Source organism: Leucoraja erinacea, unplaced genomic scaffold (assembly GCF_028641065.1).
Source record: "Leucoraja erinacea ecotype New England unplaced genomic scaffold, Leri_hhj_1 Leri_65S, whole genome shotgun sequence".
Lineage (NCBI taxonomy): Eukaryota > Metazoa > Chordata > Chondrichthyes > Rajiformes > Rajidae > Leucoraja > Leucoraja erinaceus.
In genome coordinates, this window is record NW_026576575.1 from 368,049 (window position 1) to 387,529 (window position 19,481).

Here is a 19,481-nt window from a genome sequence, read left to right on the forward strand (position 1 = left end):
TTTTTACGTTTTTTATAAGTCGGCTGACTGCCTAGTGTCTGTACTGTGTAATAACTCACGGCACTTGCCTGGTGTGTAGGATACTGTTGGTGTGCGGGGATCGCTGGTCGGAGGGGGCTCGGTGGGCCGAAGGGCCTGTTTTCTCGCTGTATCTCTATAAACTACAACACACAGGAATCGGCTCTTTGACTCACAATGTTTGCAGCGAGCATGATGCCAAGTTAAACTGATCTTATCTGCCTGCATGTGATCCATATCCTTCTATTCCAATGTGCCTGTCTAGAAACCTCTTTAAAACCACAATCGTATTTGCCTCCACCACCACCACCACCCGACATAGCTTTAGATCCCCCACTGTGTGTATAAAAAAAAAAAACCTTACCCTCACATCTCCATTAAATCTTTCCGCTCTTGCCTTATAGCTAGCTGCCTCCTCTAATGTAGGACACTTCCACCTTGGGGGGAAGGTTATCCTAACTATGTCACTTGTCATTTTATATTCTTCTATAAATTCGCCCCTCGTGGGTGGTCACGGTGGCGCAGCGGTAGAGTTGCTGCCTCATGGCGCCGGAGACCTGGGTTCCATCCCGACTACGGGTGCTGTCTGTAAGGAGTTTGTACATTCTCCCCGTGACCTGCGAGGTCTTCGGTTTCCTCCCACACTCCAATAAAAATTGTCCCTAGTGGGTGTAGGATAGTGTGCGGGGATCGCTGGTGGGTGCGGACCCGGTGGGCGGAAGGACCTGTATCTAATTAAACTAAACATCGGGTTTTGTGATATGTGCGTTCCAACCAGCTGAGAATGAAAAGTTCAGTTCGGACTGCATGAGCAGCATTGGAATGAAGGCATTTTCAGAAGCCTGTTTCCCAATGTCTTTCAGCAGACAATGACCCGTGGAGTCAGATAGCACGGAAACCAGCCCCCAGCCAACTTGTTCAAGTCGGGCAAGATGCCCATTTGCCCACATTTGAGCCTACCAGGGAAGGTTTTGGAAAGATATGAACCAAAGGGTATGAAGGAACTGCAGGCACTGGTTTAAACCGAAGATAGGCACATCCTGTTTCTATGCTGTATCTCTAAACTAAACTAAAGGGTCTCAACCTGAAACGTCACCTGTCCATGTTCACCGGAAGCGCTGCCTGACCTGTTGAGGTACTCCAGCACCCTTGAGTCCTTTTGTGTATCAAAGAGCAATTTGGCTCTTGGTTCTTGGTTTGTTGGTCCTCCAAAATATTCCAAATGGAATTTAAACTGGAGGTGGTGAAGGGAGGGCTTAAGCCAGAAAGGGTTATTGGGAAGAAAGAGCTACTTTAAATGTAGTTGCATCTGGTTGGGTAACTATAGTTGGGTGGAGATTATTCCATGCTTTAATTGTGTGGGGGAAGAACGAATTGCTGTACACATCTGTCTTTGTAGCTGGGATCACAAATTGGATCGAAAGCCCTCGTCTGCTAATTGGTTTGGGTTTGGTGTAGGTCTTGTAGTCTATGTCGAGCTGACCATTTAACATTTTGTAAAAACAGGTCAAACGGTGAGCTTCACGTGTGTGTCTTGGAGAGGGTTCCTTCCACACCGACCAGAGAATTCAGAAGTTTGGTGACACTCGCTTCTCTCTCATCGGTGTTAGTAACAAATCGAGCTGCCTGTCTTTGGACACGTTCGATGGAAGAAATGTTTTTATTTGTGTATGGGTCCCATGCTGCAACTGCGTGGTCCAAATGAGGTCTAACAAGGGTGAAGTATAGCTTCTCCTTGACAGAAGTTGAACAATGATGAAAGTTGCGCCTCAGAAAGTTTAGGACACCTGTTGCTTTCATCGTTGCATATTGGGTGCAACATGAACAGTATCCGTTTGGTTTTTGTTGCAGGCCTTCTCCGATGACGATGATGATGAGGATGACAAGGGAACCAAAAGAGGGAAACACTCCAAAACAAAAGGAAAGCATAAGGTAGGATATTCAAACACTGTGTGACTGGTGTAAATTAGAGACAGACTTTGTGTCATTTAGCCGAAATTTCACAAAGCTCATGCAAGGTTTGTGTTCAGTTCTGGGCACCATGTTACAGGAAAGGTGTTGTCAAGCTGGAAAGGGTACAGGGAAGATTTACGAGGCTGTTGCCCCCAGGACTCGAGGAACTGAACTATAGGGTTGAGTCGGCTGGGGACTCTATTCCTTGGAGCGCAGGAGGATGAGGGGAGATCTTATAGATGTGTATAAAATCATGAGAGGAATAGATCGGGTAGATGCACAGAGTCTCTTGCCCAGAGTAGGGGAATCGAGAACCAGAGGACCTAGGTTTAAGGTGAAGGGGGAAAGATTTAATAGGAATCTGAGGGGTAACATTTTTTACACAAAGGGTGGTGGGTGTACGGAACAAGCTGCCAGAGGAAGTCGTTGAGGCTGGGACTATCCCAATGTTTAAGAAACATTTAGAAGGGTACATGGATAGGACAGGTTTGGAGGGACTAGTGTAGTTGGGGAATGTTGGCTGGTGTGGTCAAGTTGGGCCGATGGGCCCGTTTCCAAACCGTGTCATTCTATGACTAAGGTGAATACCGCTGTCCAATTCAATTCAATTCAACTTTAATGTCATCGCACAAATACAAGTATGAGTACAACGAAATGCAGTTTTGCGTCAGTCCGTAGTAGTTGTGCATAAAGAAATAAAAAAAATAGAAAGAGAGAAGATACAGAATAATCAAAAAATACAGAATAATTAAACAATGGGGACGGAGAGACTGGAGAAATCTATCGGCGGGACTCCGAGTTCAGCAATGTGATTGTGTTGTTGTAGAAGCTGTTCCTCATCCTACTAGTGCGTGACCTGAGGCTCCTGTACCGCCTCCCTGATGGGAGGAGGGCAAACAGTCCATGGTTGGGGTGTGAGGGGTCTTTGATGATCTTCCCAGCCCGTCTCAGACACCGTTTTTGGTGGAGGGCATCCATGGCAGGTGTCCCATTTCCCATTCCCAATACCGCTGTCCCATTTCCCATTCCATATCCTTTGCCCTGTCTTAATTATCAACAGTATTTGATGGCTCTAGGCCTGTACTCACTGGAATTTAGGATTGGGGGGGGGGGGGGGTGATCATTGAAACCTACCAAATAATGAAAGGCCTGGATAGAGTGGATATGGAAAGGAGTGGGAGGTTCCAGTAATGGGTGTCCTCCCCTAATCCCCCATTTACTGGTGCCCTCGTCAATCCCATATGCTTAACAAGGGACTGGGACATTGCCAGGACTCGTGGGCCTAAGCCTTAAGCACGGGCGTCATTTGCGTGTTATTACGCGACATCCTAAAAATTGGTTGGTGCATCATGATGCCCACGTGGTGGCGTATGCTGTGATTTTGGAATGTTCAAAATTCTCACGCCCCACCTGCGTGACGTATCCCTTGCGCACGCTGACTGACGTACTGATGGCGTACGTATAGCGTGTGGTGACGCATGGTTACGCACGGTGACGCACGAACATTGCCTATGCTAATTTATTATGCGTCAAGATCCGTAACTATGCGCTGCCAGTACGCCGATGAGGGGTGATCTTATAGATGTGCATAAAATCATGAGAGGAATAGATCGGGTAGATGCACAGAGTCTCTTGCCCAGAGTAGGGGAATCGAGGATCAGAGGACATACGTTCAAGGTGAAGGGGAAAAGATTTAATAGGAATCTGAGGCGTAACCTTTTCACACAGAGGGTGGTGGGTGTATGGAACAAGCTGCCAGAGGAGGTAGTTGAGGTTGGGGCTATTCCAACGTTTAAGAAACAGTTGGACAGGTACATGGATAGGACAGGTTTGGAGGGATATGGACCAAGCGCAGGCAGGTAAGACTAGTGTAGCTGGAACATGTTGGCCGGTGTGGGCAAGTTGGGCTGAAGGGCCTGTTTCCACAATGTATCACTCTATGACTAGTGTAGCTGGGACATGTTGGCCGGTGTGGGCAAGTTGGGCTGAAGGGCCTGTTTCCACACTGTATCACTCTATGACTAGTGTAGCTGGGACATTGTTGGCAAGTTGGGCTGAAGGGCCCGTTTCCACACTGTATCACTCTATGACTCTAATGGGCCTGACCCACTTACTTGACCTTTTCGGCGACTGCCGGCACCCGTCATAGGTCGTTACACGTTGCCGAAAATGTTCAACATGTTGATAATCCCGCGGCGACCAGAACAAGGTACGACTCTTTGGGCGACTACTCGCGACCATACAGGCTTCGCCCCGCGACATGTCACCTGTATGGTCGGGAGTAGTCGCACAAAGAGTCGTAACGTCTTTCTGGTCGCCGCTGAATTTTCAACACGTTGAAAATGTTCGCCGACCTGCAAACGACCTATGACGGGTGCCGGAAGTCGGCGAAAAAGTTGCGTAAGTGGGTCAGGCCCATAAGGCTGAAACTTGGTTAATTAATGAGTGTAACCATGCACCCTGCTGCTACTCACCTGCAGGGCGGCAACACAGTTGCTAAGAAGCAGGCTGGCGGAGAAGGAATGAACAAAGAAGAATCAAAGCCTCAGGAAGGGAAAGGAAAGGTATATTGAACGCAGCATGAGCTCGAGGAGAAAGCCCTGATTCCCCAACATAACCTACGGTACTTAACAATCCAACACTAAACTGCCCCCGACTAACTCGCCTTGTCCAATGTGATTCACCTGCTGATGCCGTGGCCTAGACTTCAAGGAAAGCCCATTATCTCTCACACGCACAGTTCTTCCAACGAGCACGGTGGCGCAGCGGTAGAGCTCCTGCCTCACACAGCGCCAGAGACCCGGGATTCGATCCCGCTAATCTGCGCAGAGTTTGCACGCTCTCCCCGTGACCTGCGTGGGTTTGCTCCGAGATCTTCGGTTTCCTCCCACACTCCAAAGACGTACGTGCAGGTTTGTAAGTTAATTGGCTTGGTATCAATGTCAAATTGTCCCTAGTGTGTGTTGGATTGTGTTAAAGTGCGGGGTTCGCTTGTGAGGAGGAGCGAAGGGCCTGTTTCCGCGCTTATATATCTCTTTAAAAGCAGAACTGGTGAAAAGCAGGTAAATAAAGTGCATGAAAGTAACAAGTGTTTTGGTTTTACACGTTAACATAACTGAACAACCACTAAACATGCAGTTGACTAACACTATTTATTCATTCTATTTAGCAAAACATAGTCTGTTACTGGCAAACTGCTTTTCCTGAGTTACCTTGTTATTTATTCCTTGTTTAGAACGATCCTGCTATTGATGATCTCGTTCTTTCTCTAGACTTTCGTGCAAGTTCCCATCTGTACAGGAGCAAAGAGTTTTTGGTTCATTCTGATTCTTTGTTTCCTACGGGCCAGTAAGACTCTGTCGATCAAAATGACTGTCGAAACAAAGAACTGCGGATGCTGGTTTACACAAAACGACACAATGTGCAGGCAGCATCTCTGGGGAACGTGGATAGGTGATGCTTCAGGTCGGGACCCTTCTTCAGACAGATGATCAATCAAATCTATGATCAATTGATCAATCGAAGTATATCGGCGAGACTCCCGGTGTCAACTTCTCTACATCGGCGAGACCAAGCGCAGGCTCGGCGATCGTTACGCTGAACACCTCCGCTCAGTCCGCCTTAACCTACCTGATCTCCCGGTGGCTCAGCACTTCAACTCCCCCTCCCATTCCCAATCTGACCTTTCTGTCCTGGGCCTCCTCCATGGCCAGAGTGAGGCCCAGCGCAAATTGGAGGAACAGCACCTCATATTTTGCTTGGGTAGTTTACACCCCAGCGATATGAACATTGACTTCTAATTTCAGATAGTCCTCCTTTCTCTCTGTATCCCCCTCCCCTTCCCAGTTCTCCCACTAGTCTTACTGTCTCTGCCTACTTTCTCTTTTTGTCTCGCCCCCTCCCCTGACATCAGTCTGAAGAAAGGTCTCGACCCGAAACGTCGCCCATTCCTTCTCTCCACAGATGCTGCCTGACCCGCTGAGTTACTTCAGCATTTTATCCAGCATCTGCAGTTCTTTCTTACGCAAAAGTTAGTTTAGTTCAAAGATACAGCATGGAAAAGGCCCTTTGGCCCACCGAGTCCGCGCCAACCAGCGATCCCCGCACACTAACGCCATCCAACACACACTCGGGACAATTTTCCACGTATACCAAGCCAATTAACCTGCATGTCTGGTGTGTGAGAGGAAACGGAAGATCTCGGAGGAAACCCCACGCATGGTCACGGGGAGAACGTGCAAACTGCGCACAGACAGCACCCGTAGTCGGGGTGGAACCCGGGTCTCTGGCGCTATGAGGCAGCAACTCTACCGCCGCGCCACCCTAAGTTAATTTGTGTTTCCCAACAGCCTACAAATTCCTACGGTGCATCGGATGTGGAAGATGAGGAGGAGGAAGAGGAGGAGCTGGAAGATGGTGACGAGGACTCCAAAGGCAAAGGAAAGGTGAAGGTGCGAAACTTAACAGCTTTCTAAAAATGGTGTCGCTTTTGTTCATTTGTTCTTGGAATGTTGCCTGGGTTTCAGCAACTAAGTTACAGAGAACGGTTGAACAAGTTAGGGCTTTATTCTCTGGAGCGCAGAAGGTTAAGGGGGGACTTGATAGAGGTCTTTAAAATGATGAGAGGGATAGACAGAGTTGACGTGGGAAAGCTTTTCCCATTGAGAGTAGGGAAGATTCAAACAAGAGGACATGACTTGAGAATTAAGGGACAGAAGTTTAGGGGCAACATGAGGGGGAACTTCTTCACTCAGAGAGTGGTAGCTGTGTGGAATGAGCTTCCAGTGGAAGTGGTGGTGGAGGCAGGTTCGATTTTATCATTTAAAAATAAATTGGATAGGTATATGGACGGGAAAGGAATGGAGGGTTATGGTCTGAGTGCAGGTAGATGGGACTAGGGGAAAATAAGTGTTTGGCACGGACTTGTAGGGCCGAGATGGCCTGTTTCCGTGCTGTAATTGTTATATGGTTATATGGCCGCTGATGGCAATACTGTACCAGCACTTCATGTCCATCCCCAACTGGGAAGGTGTCCCCCATGATCTTGTTGGCTCTGGACTTGCACCTCCTGATGTATAGGTCCTGCAGGGGGGGCGAGTGAAGTTCCCACAGTGCGTTCGGCCGAGCGCACTACTCTCTGCAGAGCCTTCTTGTCCTGGGCAGAGCAGTTCCCAAAGCTATACTTCCGCCCGTGTTTGGAGCCGATCGGAAGGAACGTTAACCACTGCCTGTGAGTGTATTAACTCCGTATTAACTGTCCTCACGCGCTGAATGAGAGAGTATTTTTGTCCTCCCTGACAATGCAGAATGACGATGGCGACTATGAAGGGGAGGAGGATGAAAAGGCAGCAAAGGACAAGGCCGCAGATGACAAATATGCCAACTTAAGCAAGAAAGAAAAGAAGAAACTGAAGAAGCAGGTAGGGGCTGCACATTTCTGAATTTAACTATGAATTATTTCTTATTTTGCAGTCCCAAACAACATCTGAGTGTAAAAAGGAAGGATAACGTTGGCCAATGGAATCAACCCTCTGAAGATAGACACAAGATGCTGGAGTGTCTCAGTGGGCCAGGCAGCATCTCTGGAGAGAAGGAATGGGTGACGTTTTGTGTCGAGACCCCTCTTCAGTCACCTTTTCTCCAGAGATGCTGCCGGTCCCGCTGAGTTACTCCGGCTTTTTGTGTCTATCTTCGGTTTAAACCAGCATCTGCAGTTCCTTCCTACACAGAATTACAGAATTAACCCGCTGTCTTTAGATGTTTTGCATTTATTAGCAACCAAGGCTGTCGTTAAGACTTTAAGACTTTGCCTTCCATCACAGTGAGGAGGTGCCTGGTGAACTCACTGTGGTGGTTGTGAAATTTGTGTTGATTGTGTGTTTTTGTCATTTTTATTATATGTATGACTGCAAGGCAACGAAAGGTCTGAATGACAAAAATAATATTCAATTAAATTCAATTATGTGGTGTCAGTCTGGTTCCAGGTTTCATAAGTGCCAGCTGCAGTTTCAGGCCATTCGGCCCATCACGCCTACTCCGCCATTCAATCATTCTCCTGCCTTCTCCCCATTACCCCTGGCACCCGTACGAATAAAGAATCTGTCAATCTCCGCTTTAAAAATATCCAATGAGGTCCCCCTCATCCTTCTAAACTCCAGCGAGTCCAGGCCCAGTTTCGACAAACGCTCAGTTTATGCAGCTTGTTTGTCTGGCTTTTCCATTCAGATTATTAATGCTGTTCTCCTGTTTTGGGCCAGAAAATGCTGATTTAATCAGGCAGAAGAAATAAATACAGAGCCCTCTCTGTTCTGTCTGAGCCTTTACCTAATTATATTGCTGTAGAGTAATCAGGAGGCAACCTCAAGAGGTTGGGGGAGGGAGTGAGTGTCATTTTCTTTCCTTTCCTGGACAAACATAGAAAATAGGTGCAGGAGGAGGCCATTCGGCCCTTCGAGCCAGCACCGCCATTCATTGTGATCATGGCTGATCGTCCCCTATCAATAATCCGTGCCTGCCTTCTCCCCATATCCCTTGACTCCACTAGCCCCTAGAGCTCTATCTAACTCTCTCTTAAATCCATCCAGTGACTTGGCCTCCACTGCCCTCTGTGGCAGGGAATTCCATAAATTCACAACTCTCTGGATAAAAAGTTTTTTCTCACCTCAGTCTTAAATGACCTCCCCTTTATTCTAAGACTGTGGCCCCTGGTTTTGGGCTCGCCCAACATTGGGAACATTTTTCCTGCATCTAGCTTGTCCAGTCCTTTTATAATTTTATATTTTTCTATAAGATCACCCCTCATCCTTCTAAACTCCAGTGAATCTTTAAAAGTCTGAAGAAGGGTCTCGACCGGAAATGTTGCCTATTCATTTTCTCCAGAGATGCTGCCTGACCCGCTGAGCTACTCCAGCTTTTTGTGTCTACTATCTTTAAAATTAACATTGACTGAGTCAGTGCAGGTCTTAACTCAAACCCCAGATCATCCTCGTCATTGTGGAGTTTGGTCTTGCAATGAACCAGGGGCGGTGGGATCTCCAAACTAAGCTCAATGTGATCGACCGGGCCCTTGGATGGAAGAATGGATCGACTGGGTTTGTATTCACTGGAATTTAGAAGGATGAGAGGGATCTTATAGAAACATATAAAATGCTAAGGGATTGGACACGCAAGATGCAGGAAAAATGTTCCCGATGTCATGGGAGTTCAGAACCAGGTGCCACAGTTTAAGAATAAGGAGTAAGCCATTTAGAAGGAAGACGAGGGAACACTTTTTCTCACAGAGAGCGGTGAGTCTGTGGAATTCTCTGCCTCAGAGGGCGGTGGAGGCCGGTTCTCTGGATGCTTTCAAGATAGGGCTCTAAAAGATTGCGGAGTCGGGGGATATGGGGAGAAGGCAGGAAAGGGGTACTGATTGGGGATGATCAGCCACGATCACATCGATCATCCCTAATCAGGACCCCGTTCCTGCCTTCTCCCCATATCCCCTGACTCCGCTATCTTTAAGAGCCCTATCTAGCTTTCTTGAAAGTATCCAGAGAACCTGCCTCCATCTCCCTCTGAGGCAGAAAATTCCACAGACTCACAACTCTCTTTCCGTGTAAAAGTGTTTCCTTATCTCCTTTCTAAATGGCTTACCCCAACATCGACAAATTTCTTCCTGCTCCTAGCGAGTCAAAACCCTTAATAATCTTCTATATTTCAATAAGATCCCCTGTCATCTTTCTAAACTCCAGCGTGTACAAGCCCAGCCGCTCCACTCTCTCAGCATATTATCTCCTGGAATAAATGAAGTTCTAACGTGTCGTATGCCTCTTTAAGTTTCGTAACCTTATTTCTGTTCCTCTTCATCTCCTCAGATGGAGTTCCAACGACAAGTGGACACACTCAAAGCTTCAAACGATGCAGAGGGCGACTTCTCTGTGTCACAAGCTGAGCAGTCCTCGCGACAGGCCATGCTGGAGAATGCATCCGACATCAAGGTATCTATTGTGGAGGTGGACACAAGGTTGCTGGAGTAACTCAGCGGGACGGGCAGCATCTCTGGAGAGAAGGAATGGGTGACGTTTCAGGTCGAGACCCTTCTTCAGACTGGGGGGGGGGGGGGGGGGGGGGGGGGGAGTGGAAAGAGAGTTATCGACTGCAATATGGAAAAAATATAGAACACTAGAACAAGCGGGACCCGTTATATATATATTTATTTCTCTCTGCCTTAAACATATCCATTGAGGAGGATGTTTGACATTTTCATTGACTTCTCTAACTTCAGATAGCCCTTACATTCCCCTTCCCCTTCCACAGCCCAGTTCTCCCACTAGTCTTACTGTCTCTGACTGCATTCTATCTTTGTCCCCTTCCTCCCCTGATATTCATAGCAAAAGGATTTGAGTATAGGAGCAGGGAGGTTCTACAGCAGTTGTACAGGGTCTTGGTGAGACCACACCTGGAGTATTGCGTATAGTTTTGGTCTCCTAATCTGAGGAAGGACATTATTGCCATAGAGGGAGTGCAGAGAAGGTTCACCAGACTGATTCCTGGGATGTCAGGACTGTCTTATGAAGAAAGACTGGATAGACTTGGTTTATACTCTAGAATTTAGGAGATTGAGAGGGGATCTTATAGAAACTTACAAAATTCTTAAGGGGTTGGACAGGCTAGATGCAGGAAGATTGTTCCCGATGTTGGGGAAGTCCAGGACAAGGGGTCACAGTTTAAGGATAAGGGGGAAATCCTTTAAAACCGAGATGAGAAGAACTTTTTTCACACAGAGAGTGGTGAATCTCTGGAACTCTCTGCCGCAGAGGGTAGTTGAGGCCAGTTCATTGGCTATATTTAAGAGGGATTTAGATGTGGCCCTTGTGGCTAAGGGGATCAGAGGGTATGGAGAGAAGGCAGGTACGGCATACTGAGTTGGATGATCAGCCATGATCATATTGAATGGCGGTGCAGGCTCGAAGGGCCGAATGGCCTACTCCTGCACCTAATTTCTATGTTTCTATATCAGTCTGAAGAAGGGTCTCGACCAGAAAACGTCACTGATTCCTTCTCGCCAGAGATGCTACCTGTTACTTTGGCATTTTGCGTCTCTCTTTGGTGTAAGGCAGCATTTACAGTTCCTTCCCACACGTCCATTATGGAGTCTGGTCTTGCACTGAACCAGGGGTGGTGGGATGTCAAACTGAGACCAACTTCACTGTCAGAGCATCAGGCACATGTGCTTTATATTCTGGACCAAAGATGCTACCAACTGAGTTAATGTGTAGGAAGGAACTGCAGATGCCGAAGAAAGCCACAAAATGCTGGAGTAACTCAGCAGGTCAATTCTCATCTCTGGAGATTTGGAATCGGTGACGTTTCAAGTCGAGACCCCTCATCAGGGTTTCAATGAGGTCCCCCGCCTCATCCTTCTCAACTCATTGCTGTGGAACGCTCATCTTATGATAACCCACTCATTCCTGGGATCGTTCTTGTAAACCTCCTCTGGACCCTCTCCTGAGCCAGCACATCCTTCCTCAGATATGGGGCCCAAAACTGTTCACAATATTCCAAAAATGTGGCCTTATAGAGCCTCAGCATTACATCCCTGTTTTTGTATTCTGGTCCTCTTGAAATGAATGCTGGCATTGTGTTTGCCTTCCTTACTGCCGATTCGACTTGCTGATTAACATTTTGGGAATCCTGCACCAGCATTCACAAGTCCCTTTTGTACCTCCCATTTCCGGATTGTCTCCCCATTTAGAAAATAGTCTACGCCTATATCCACTTTACCAATATGCCTGACTCCAAGCTTTGCTACGCTGTATTCCATCTGCCACCTCTCTGCCCACTCAATCTGCCCAAGTCCAGCAGAGTCCCTGTTTTGTGACCCTTGTCTAAACGTCAGCTAAACTTTCAGTTCCAGCTCACTGGTGACATTGTGTGTTAATGAGATTGACGCAAAAAGCTGGAGTAACTCAGCGGGACAGGCAGCGTCTCTGGAGAGGAGAGGTGACGAGTCGGTTCGAGACTCTTCTTCAGACTGGTTAGGGATAAGGGAAACGAGATACATCGACGGTGATTCAAGATTCAAGATTCAAGATAGATTTAATTGTCACATGTGCCTGATGGCACAGTGAAATGAATTTCCATACAGCCATACAATAAAAATCAACAGGACACAACACACTATAGGGTTTGACATAAAACATCCCCACACAGCAGAATCAAAGTTTCCCGCTGTGTGGGAAGGCACCAAAGTCAGTCTTCTTCCTCCACTATTCCCCGTGGTCAGGGCCTCCCCGTGCCCTCCGCAGTTGCTACGGGCGGCCCGATGTCCCCGCCGGGGTGTTGTAAGTCCGACGTCGGGGCTGTGGGACGTCCTCAGCGGCGTGGACACAGAGTCGGCCCCCTCCTACCGGAGTCTGCGGCTTCCAAAGTCCGCAGGCCGCGCCGGGTGGAGACTGCTGCTGTAGACCCTCTGCAAGGCGCCCCAGGACTACACGATGGCGGTCAGCGCCGCCCGCGTTGGAAGCTCCGCACCAGAGCTCCACGATGTTGGAGCCACGGCCCAACGCTCCGGAGCTCCAACGGCGACCCAGGTAGGTATCGCCCGCTCCGCGGTGACTCCAGCGCTGCGCCGCCGCTGTAGCAGCCCTGGTCCGGTTCCTGGTCCCCGGCAGGAAAGGCCGCTCCGATCCAGCTGGTAGGCCGCGAGATGGGGGGCGAGGACGCGACTCGGAGAAATAGTCGCGTCCCCGCCAGGAAGAGACTGAGAAACGGTTTCCCCCTTACCCTGCCCCCCTCCCCCACATAGAGAAGTTAAAGTTTCCCCCAACACAACACTTTGGACTAACTAAAAATAATAAAAAAGACAGAAATAACAGACAGGCTGTAGGGAGAGGCTGCTGCCAGTGCAGCGCCCCATGTGGGAGAGATAAAGAACAATGAATGAAAGATATGCAAAATATAATGATGTTATAGGAAACAGGCCATTGTTAGCTGTTTGTAGGGTGAAAACAAGAAGCTGTTGCGAGTTGGGTGGGGGAGGGAATGCCAGGGTTACCTGAAGTTAGAGAAATCAACATTTCATACCACTGGGCTGTAAGCTGCCCAAGCAAAATATGAGGTGCTGTTCCTCCAATTTGCGTTTAGCCTCAGTCTGACAATGCAGGAGGCCTAGGACAGAAAGGCCTGTGTGGGACTGGGAAGGAGAATTAAAGTGTCCAGCAACCGGGAGATCAGGTAGGTTCATGCGCGCTGAGCCGTGGTGTGTTTAGTTTTTTTGTTTACTTTAGAGATACAGCGCGGAAACAGGCCCTTCGGCCCACCGGGTCCGCGCCGACCAGCGATCCCCGCACACTAACACCATCCTACACCCACTAGGGACAATTTTTACATTCACCAAGCCAATTAACCTACAAACCTGCACGCCGTTAGAGTGCGGGAGGAAACTGAAGATCCCGGAGAAAAGCCACGGGGAGAACGTGCAAACTCCGTACAGGCAGCATCCGTAGTCGGGATGGAACCCGGGTCTCCGGCGCTATTAATGAGACTCCATGTTTTGTTTTTCAGCTGGAGAGGTTCAGCATCTCCGCTCACGGGAAGGAACTCTTCATCAATGCTGACCTGTACATTGTGGCCGGAAGGAGATATGGCCTGGTCGGGCCTAACGGGTAAGTTGTGCCACAGTGCCGCCACGCATGTTAAACCTCGCCAACACATCCCCATCGGCTACTGATTGAAGCCACGGGGCAATATATTCCCACGCTTCCTGGGAATCCACATTGAGGAGGACCTGACATGGAGCGTGAACACCTCTGCGCTGCTGAAAAAGGTCCAGCAGAGACTGTACTTCCTGAGGGTGCTCAGGAAGAACAACATCACTCAGAGACTGCTGCTGTCCTTTTATCGGTGCTCCATAGAGAGCATCCTAACATACTGTGTATGCGTGTGGTACACCAGCTGCACAGCGGCTCAGAGGAAAACGCTCCAGAGGTCTATTGACAATGCCCAGAAGATTGTCGGCTGCCCTCTCCTCACCTTGGAGGACCTACACAGTTCCCACTGTCTCAAGAAATCCCAGAACATTATAAAGGACATTTCCCACCCCGGACACTCCCTGTTTGAACTGTTGCCGTCAGGCAGACGGTACAGATCAATAAGGACAAGGACAAACAGACGCAAAAACAGTTTTTATCCCACAGCAATAACTACACTTAATATAGCCACCAAAAGGGCGCAGGTGCGCTACATACCATAGGGATTGTGCAATCGACAGAAGAATGTATGGTTGTGTGTTTATGCTTTTTTTTCATGTTATTTATTTTAGTTGTTTATTTTAGATATTTCTCTTTTACGTATTGTTAGCTTTTAGATGATGTGTGAATGGTGCACTGACTGGTTGGCATTTTTAATTTTGTTGTACATGTTTAGGACATGACTTCAGAATTAAGGGACAGAAGTTTAGGGGTAATATGAGGGGGAACTTCTTTACTCAGAGAGTGGTAGCGGTGTGGAATGTGCTTCCAGTGGAAGTGGTGGAGGCAGGTTCATTGGTATCATTTAAAAATAAATTGGATAGGCATATGGATGAGAAGGGAATGGAGGGTTATGGTATGAGTGCAGGCAGGTGGGACTAAGGGGAAAAAAAAATTTGTTCGGCACGGACTTGTAGGGCCGAGATGGCCTGTTTCCGTGCTGTAATTGTTATATGGTTTGTTATATGGTTATAATGACAATAAAGAACCTATCCTATGAAGGGTCGGGAATCTTGTTGCCAGGTGGGTGTAATGTTGAAGACCTCTCCCCCTCTTTCCCAGCAAGGGTAAGACAACAATGCTGAAGCACATTCAGAACCGAGTGCTGAATATCCCTCCTAACATCGACGTGCTCCTCTGTGAACAAGGTAAGATGATCTTCTCGATGGTCAGTGTCGTAACTTCATAACGGATATTTTTCAGGCAGAGCTCGATAATTCTGGATTGTTTTATTTTGTGTGGGTGTAGAGCAGGGGCGTCAAACTCATTTTAGGTCACGGGCCAGATTGGGCAAAATGCCACTTCAAGCGGGAACGTCAGTCAGCCAGCCGGAGGCCAAGGGGAGCTCAGCGCCGCCATCTTGTCTGTTTGACAGTGGTTGCCGGGGGGCAACAGTCCCCCTTGGCAACCGCGGGTCAATCACGGAGCCGAGGGTGGGAGGTGGGAGAGAGAGAGCGGGGAGGGAGAGAATGTTTCAGAAGGAACTGCAAATGTTGGAAAATCGAAGGTACACAAAAATGCTGGAGAAACTCAGCGGGTGCAGCAGCATCTGTGGAGCGAAGGAAATGGGCATTGTTTCGGCCCGAAACGTTACCTATTTCCTTCGCTCCATAGATGCTGCTGCATCCGCTGAGTTTCTCCAGCATTTTTGTGTACCGGCAAGGGAGAGACAGTGGCTGCCGTACAGATACATAATAAATAGTCGTGAATATACTATTTATTTCCCCAAAATCACCCCACGGGCTGGATTGGACCTCCTCCGCGGCCGGCGGGCTGGTAGTTTGACACCCCTGCTGTGGAGTGTCACTGTGCTTGCATAGATTGCACAGAAGCGCGGCACGGTGGCGCAGCGGTAGAGTTGCTGCCTCACAGCACCAGAGAACCGGGTTCCAACCTGGCTACAGGTGCTGTCTGTACGGAGTTTGCACGTTCTCCCCGTGACCCACGTGGGTTTTCTCCGGGTGCTCCGGTTTCCTCCCACACTCCAAAGACGCACAGGTTTGTAGACTAATTAGCTTGTTATAATTGTAAATTGTCCCTAGTGTGTGTAGGATAGGGGTATCGATGGGCCAAAGGGCCTGTTTCCGCGCTGTATCTCTAAACTAAACTAAAAGATCTTAGCTGAGAATGGGATAAAAGGGTTTAGGGTTATTACTATCATGTTTACTGAGCTACTGGATAACTTTAGATAGACATATATTGAATATACATTTAATATATATTAAATTATATATATTTTATATATTTATTACATTTAATATATATTAAATTAAATTATATTTATATATTTATGTAATTATATTAACCATATATTTCAATATTTTAATGAATATATTTAGATATCTTTGGTATAAACCAGCATCTGCAGTTCAATTTTATTACATTGCTGAAAAGCTTTTGTTAGTGTGCTATCTAATAAAATTATACATGAATACAGGTGCATGGATAGGGCAGGTTTCGAGTGATATGGGCCAAACGCTGGCAGGTGGGACTAATATAGATGGGGCCTGTTGTTCGGCGCAGCAAGTTGGGCCGAAGGGCCTGCTTCTGCGCTGTATGGCAAAGCTCCAGGCCATGATGGGCTGTGATGGAGTGGGTGGAGATAGAGAAGTGAAGGGAGGAACTGCAGATGCTGGTTTAAATCGAAGACAGTCCATTTCAGTCTCTTACCTTGCCGGAGATGCGATTGTTTCCGGATCGTATCTCCGGTCGCTCTGCGGCCTAACAGCGTGGCGCTGGCGACCTTGCTCGACATTGATGTTGAGCCCCAATGCAGGGACGTGGACTTACCATCGGAGCCGATCACTTGCCTGGGATCGACGCTCCAACCGAGTCCTGCGGACTTTAACATCAAGGAGCTCGCAATCTCGGGTAGAGACCAATGTCTGGAACCTCCAAAAGCTGCACAACGCTTGACTAGCCTCGACCCGGGGTCAGATCGCCCGGTGCGGGGGAGCTGAGATTCCCCCCCCCAATGCGGAGCCTGATCGCCCCGACGAGGAGGCCCGCTGCCGGCTCCGGGAGTAAGATCGTCCCGTCAACGGAAGGCTCAAGGCCCACGACCGTGGGAGAACAAAGAAGGGAAGAGATTGAACTTTCTTTCACCTTCCATCACAGTGAGGAATGTGGAGGAGTCACTGTGGTGGATGTTTATGTTAAAATGTGTTTTGTGTGTCTTGTTGCTTTTTATTGGTATGACTGTATGGCAAATCAAATTCCTCGTATGTTGCAAAACATACTTGCCCAATAAAGTATGATGATTATGAAAATGCTGGAGTAACTCAGCGGGACAGGCCGCAGAAATCTCTGGAGAGAAGGAATGGGTGACGTTTCGGGTCGCGACCCTTCTTCAGACTGACCCGAGACGTCACCCACTCCTTCTCTCCAGAGATGCTGCCTGTCCCGCTGATTTACTCCAGCGTGTAGCGTTGGTCATGGGTCTGGTGGACAGAGAGGAGGGAGGGAGGGAGTGAGTGATGGGGAGGCCTCAGTAGAGAGGTGCGGTGAGCTAACAGTCTGTGTGTTCCCTCTTCAGAGGTGCGGGCGGATGACACGGTGGCCGTCGATGCAGTGCTGAAAGCTGATACCAAGCGGCTCAAGCTGCTGGAAGAAGAGCGGCAGCTCCAGGCTCTCCTGGAGAAGGGAGATGACCGAGCTGGTGAGAGACTGCAGAAGGTGAGAGTCACAACTTCACAATGGATACATTCAACGCACAGGTTGATAGATTCTTGGATACACAAAAATGCTGGAGATACTCAGCGGGTGCAGCAGCATCTATGGAGCAAAGGAACTAGGCCCGAAACGTTGCCTATTTCCTTCGCTCCATAGATGCTGCTGCACCCGCTAAGTTTCTCCAGCATTTTTGTGTACCTTCGATTTTCCAGCATCTGCATTCTTGTTTCGTTTAGTTTTTTTAGTTTAGAGATACAGCGCGGACACAGGCCGAGTCCACGCCGACCAGCGATTTCCCCCCCCCCCCCCCCCCCCCCCCACATTATAACGCTATCCTACCCACACTACGTACAATTTACAAATTCACCAACCTACAAACCTGTGCGTCTGTGGAGTGTGGGAGGAAACCGGAGCGCCCAGAGAAAACCCACACACTCCACGGGGGAGAACGTACAAACTCCGTACAGAGAGTAGTCGGGGTCAAACCCAGGTCTCTGGCGCTGTGAGGCAGCAACTCTGCCATTGTCACCCTGTGAGATTAGTACAGGTGCCAGGGGTTATGGGGAGAAGGCAGGAGACTGGGGTATGAGACGGAAAGACGGAGAATGGGGTTGAGAGGGACAGATAGATCGGCCATGGTTGAATGGCAGAGTAGACTTGATGGGCCGAATTGTGCTCGTAGACAGGTAGACAATAGGTGCAGGAGGAGGCCATTCATCCTTCCGAGCCAGCACCGCCATTCAATGTGATCATGGCTGATCATCCACATTCAGTACCCCGTTCCTGCCTTCTCCCCATATTGTATGATTCTGCAAGTCCTAAGAGCTCTATCTAACTCTCTTTTGAAAGCATCCAGTGAATTGGCCTCCACTGCCATCTGAGGCAGAGAATTCCACAAATTCACAACTCTCTGGGCGAAAAAGTTTTTCTTCTTCTCAGTCCTAAATGGCCTACACTTTATTCTTAAAGTGTGGCCTTTGGTTCTGGATCTCCCCCCCCCCCCCCCCCCCCCCAACATCGGGTACATGTTTCCTGCCTCTAGCGTGTCCAAAACCCTTAATAATTAAACATGTCTCTATAAGCTCCCCTCTCATCCTTCTAAATTCCAATGAATACAAGCCCAATCGCTCCATTCTTTCATCATATTTCAGTCCCGCCACCCGGGGAATTAACTTGGTGAACCTACGCTGCACTCAGTCAATGGCAAGAGTTGCTCTCATCACTTGTGGCCTTTCTCAGGCAATTGCTCGGACAGGAAGGCTCTGCAGAGGGTAGTGAGGGGAGCAGAGAGGATCATTGGCGTCTCCCTACCCTCGGTACACGAACTGTTCCAGAGCCGCTGTCTGAAAAAAGCTCACAGAATAGCTAAGGACAAACTGCACCCCCTCCACATACACCTGGATCTCCTGCCATCAGGCAAGAGATACCGTAGCGTCAAAGCCCGGACTACAAGACTGCTAGACAGGTTGTGAGGCTGCTAAACAGTCACTCTGTACTCACAGTCACCTGATTCTGCAGCTTTGCACTGACATTTTAATAACTCTGGCACTGGCCACTCAAATCAACTGCCATGGACATTTTAATGACTGTTTTTACTTTATTTTGATGTTACTGCTTTACCTGCTGCTTATAACTATTTATACTGTTTCATCAGGTACTGGATTGTTTTTACTGTTATTATGTGTGAAATGTTTTAAGTTTCATGTGCGATGCTGGGAAACGTCTTCTCATTTTGCACTGTGCAACTGTTGCTTTGCAAGATGACAATAAAGGTTGATTGATTGATTGATTGATTCTGCAGGTGTACGAGGAGCTGCGGGCCATGGGGGCCGCCGCAGCGGAGGCGAAAGCCCGTCGTATCCTCGCTGGTTTGGGCTTCACTCCTGAGATGCAGGGCCGTCCCACCAAGAAGTTCTCTGGAGGCTGGAGGATGCGAGTCTCACTGGCCAGGTAAGGATGGGACCAGACGTGGGTTTCATTTGGTATAGAGATACAGCGCAGAAACAGGCCCCACCTCCGAGTCATTAGATTAATACTAGACCAAGTGCTGACCCGTTGGGTCTGCTCCCCCAACGCAGCCGTTCCCTACCCGTAGCCCCCACGGGA

General features: G+C 48.5%; 1 protein-coding gene across 2 annotated transcripts in view; it reads left to right on the top strand.

Annotated features, from left to right (window-relative positions):
• abcf1 (ATP-binding cassette, sub-family F (GCN20), member 1) overlaps window positions 1-19,481 on the top strand; it is a 64,455-nt gene that overhangs the window by 21,509 nt on the left and 23,465 nt on the right. The window contains exons 9-17 of one of the 2 annotated variants that reach the window (XM_055631134.1): window positions 1,870-1,950; window positions 4,452-4,535; window positions 6,321-6,422; window positions 7,278-7,391; window positions 9,828-9,950; window positions 13,519-13,619; window positions 14,766-14,851; window positions 17,239-17,378; window positions 19,177-19,325. In XM_055631134.1, coding sequence (XP_055487109.1) covers window positions 1,870-1,950; window positions 4,452-4,535; window positions 6,321-6,422; window positions 7,278-7,391; window positions 9,828-9,950; window positions 13,519-13,619; window positions 14,766-14,851; window positions 17,239-17,378; window positions 19,177-19,325 — 980 coding nt within the window. The remainder of the gene's footprint in view (window positions 1-1,869; window positions 1,951-4,451; window positions 4,536-6,320; window positions 6,423-7,277; window positions 7,392-9,827; window positions 9,951-13,518; window positions 13,620-14,765; window positions 14,852-17,238; window positions 17,379-19,176; window positions 19,326-19,481) is intronic. The other variant, XM_055631135.1, reaches the window with a different exon arrangement.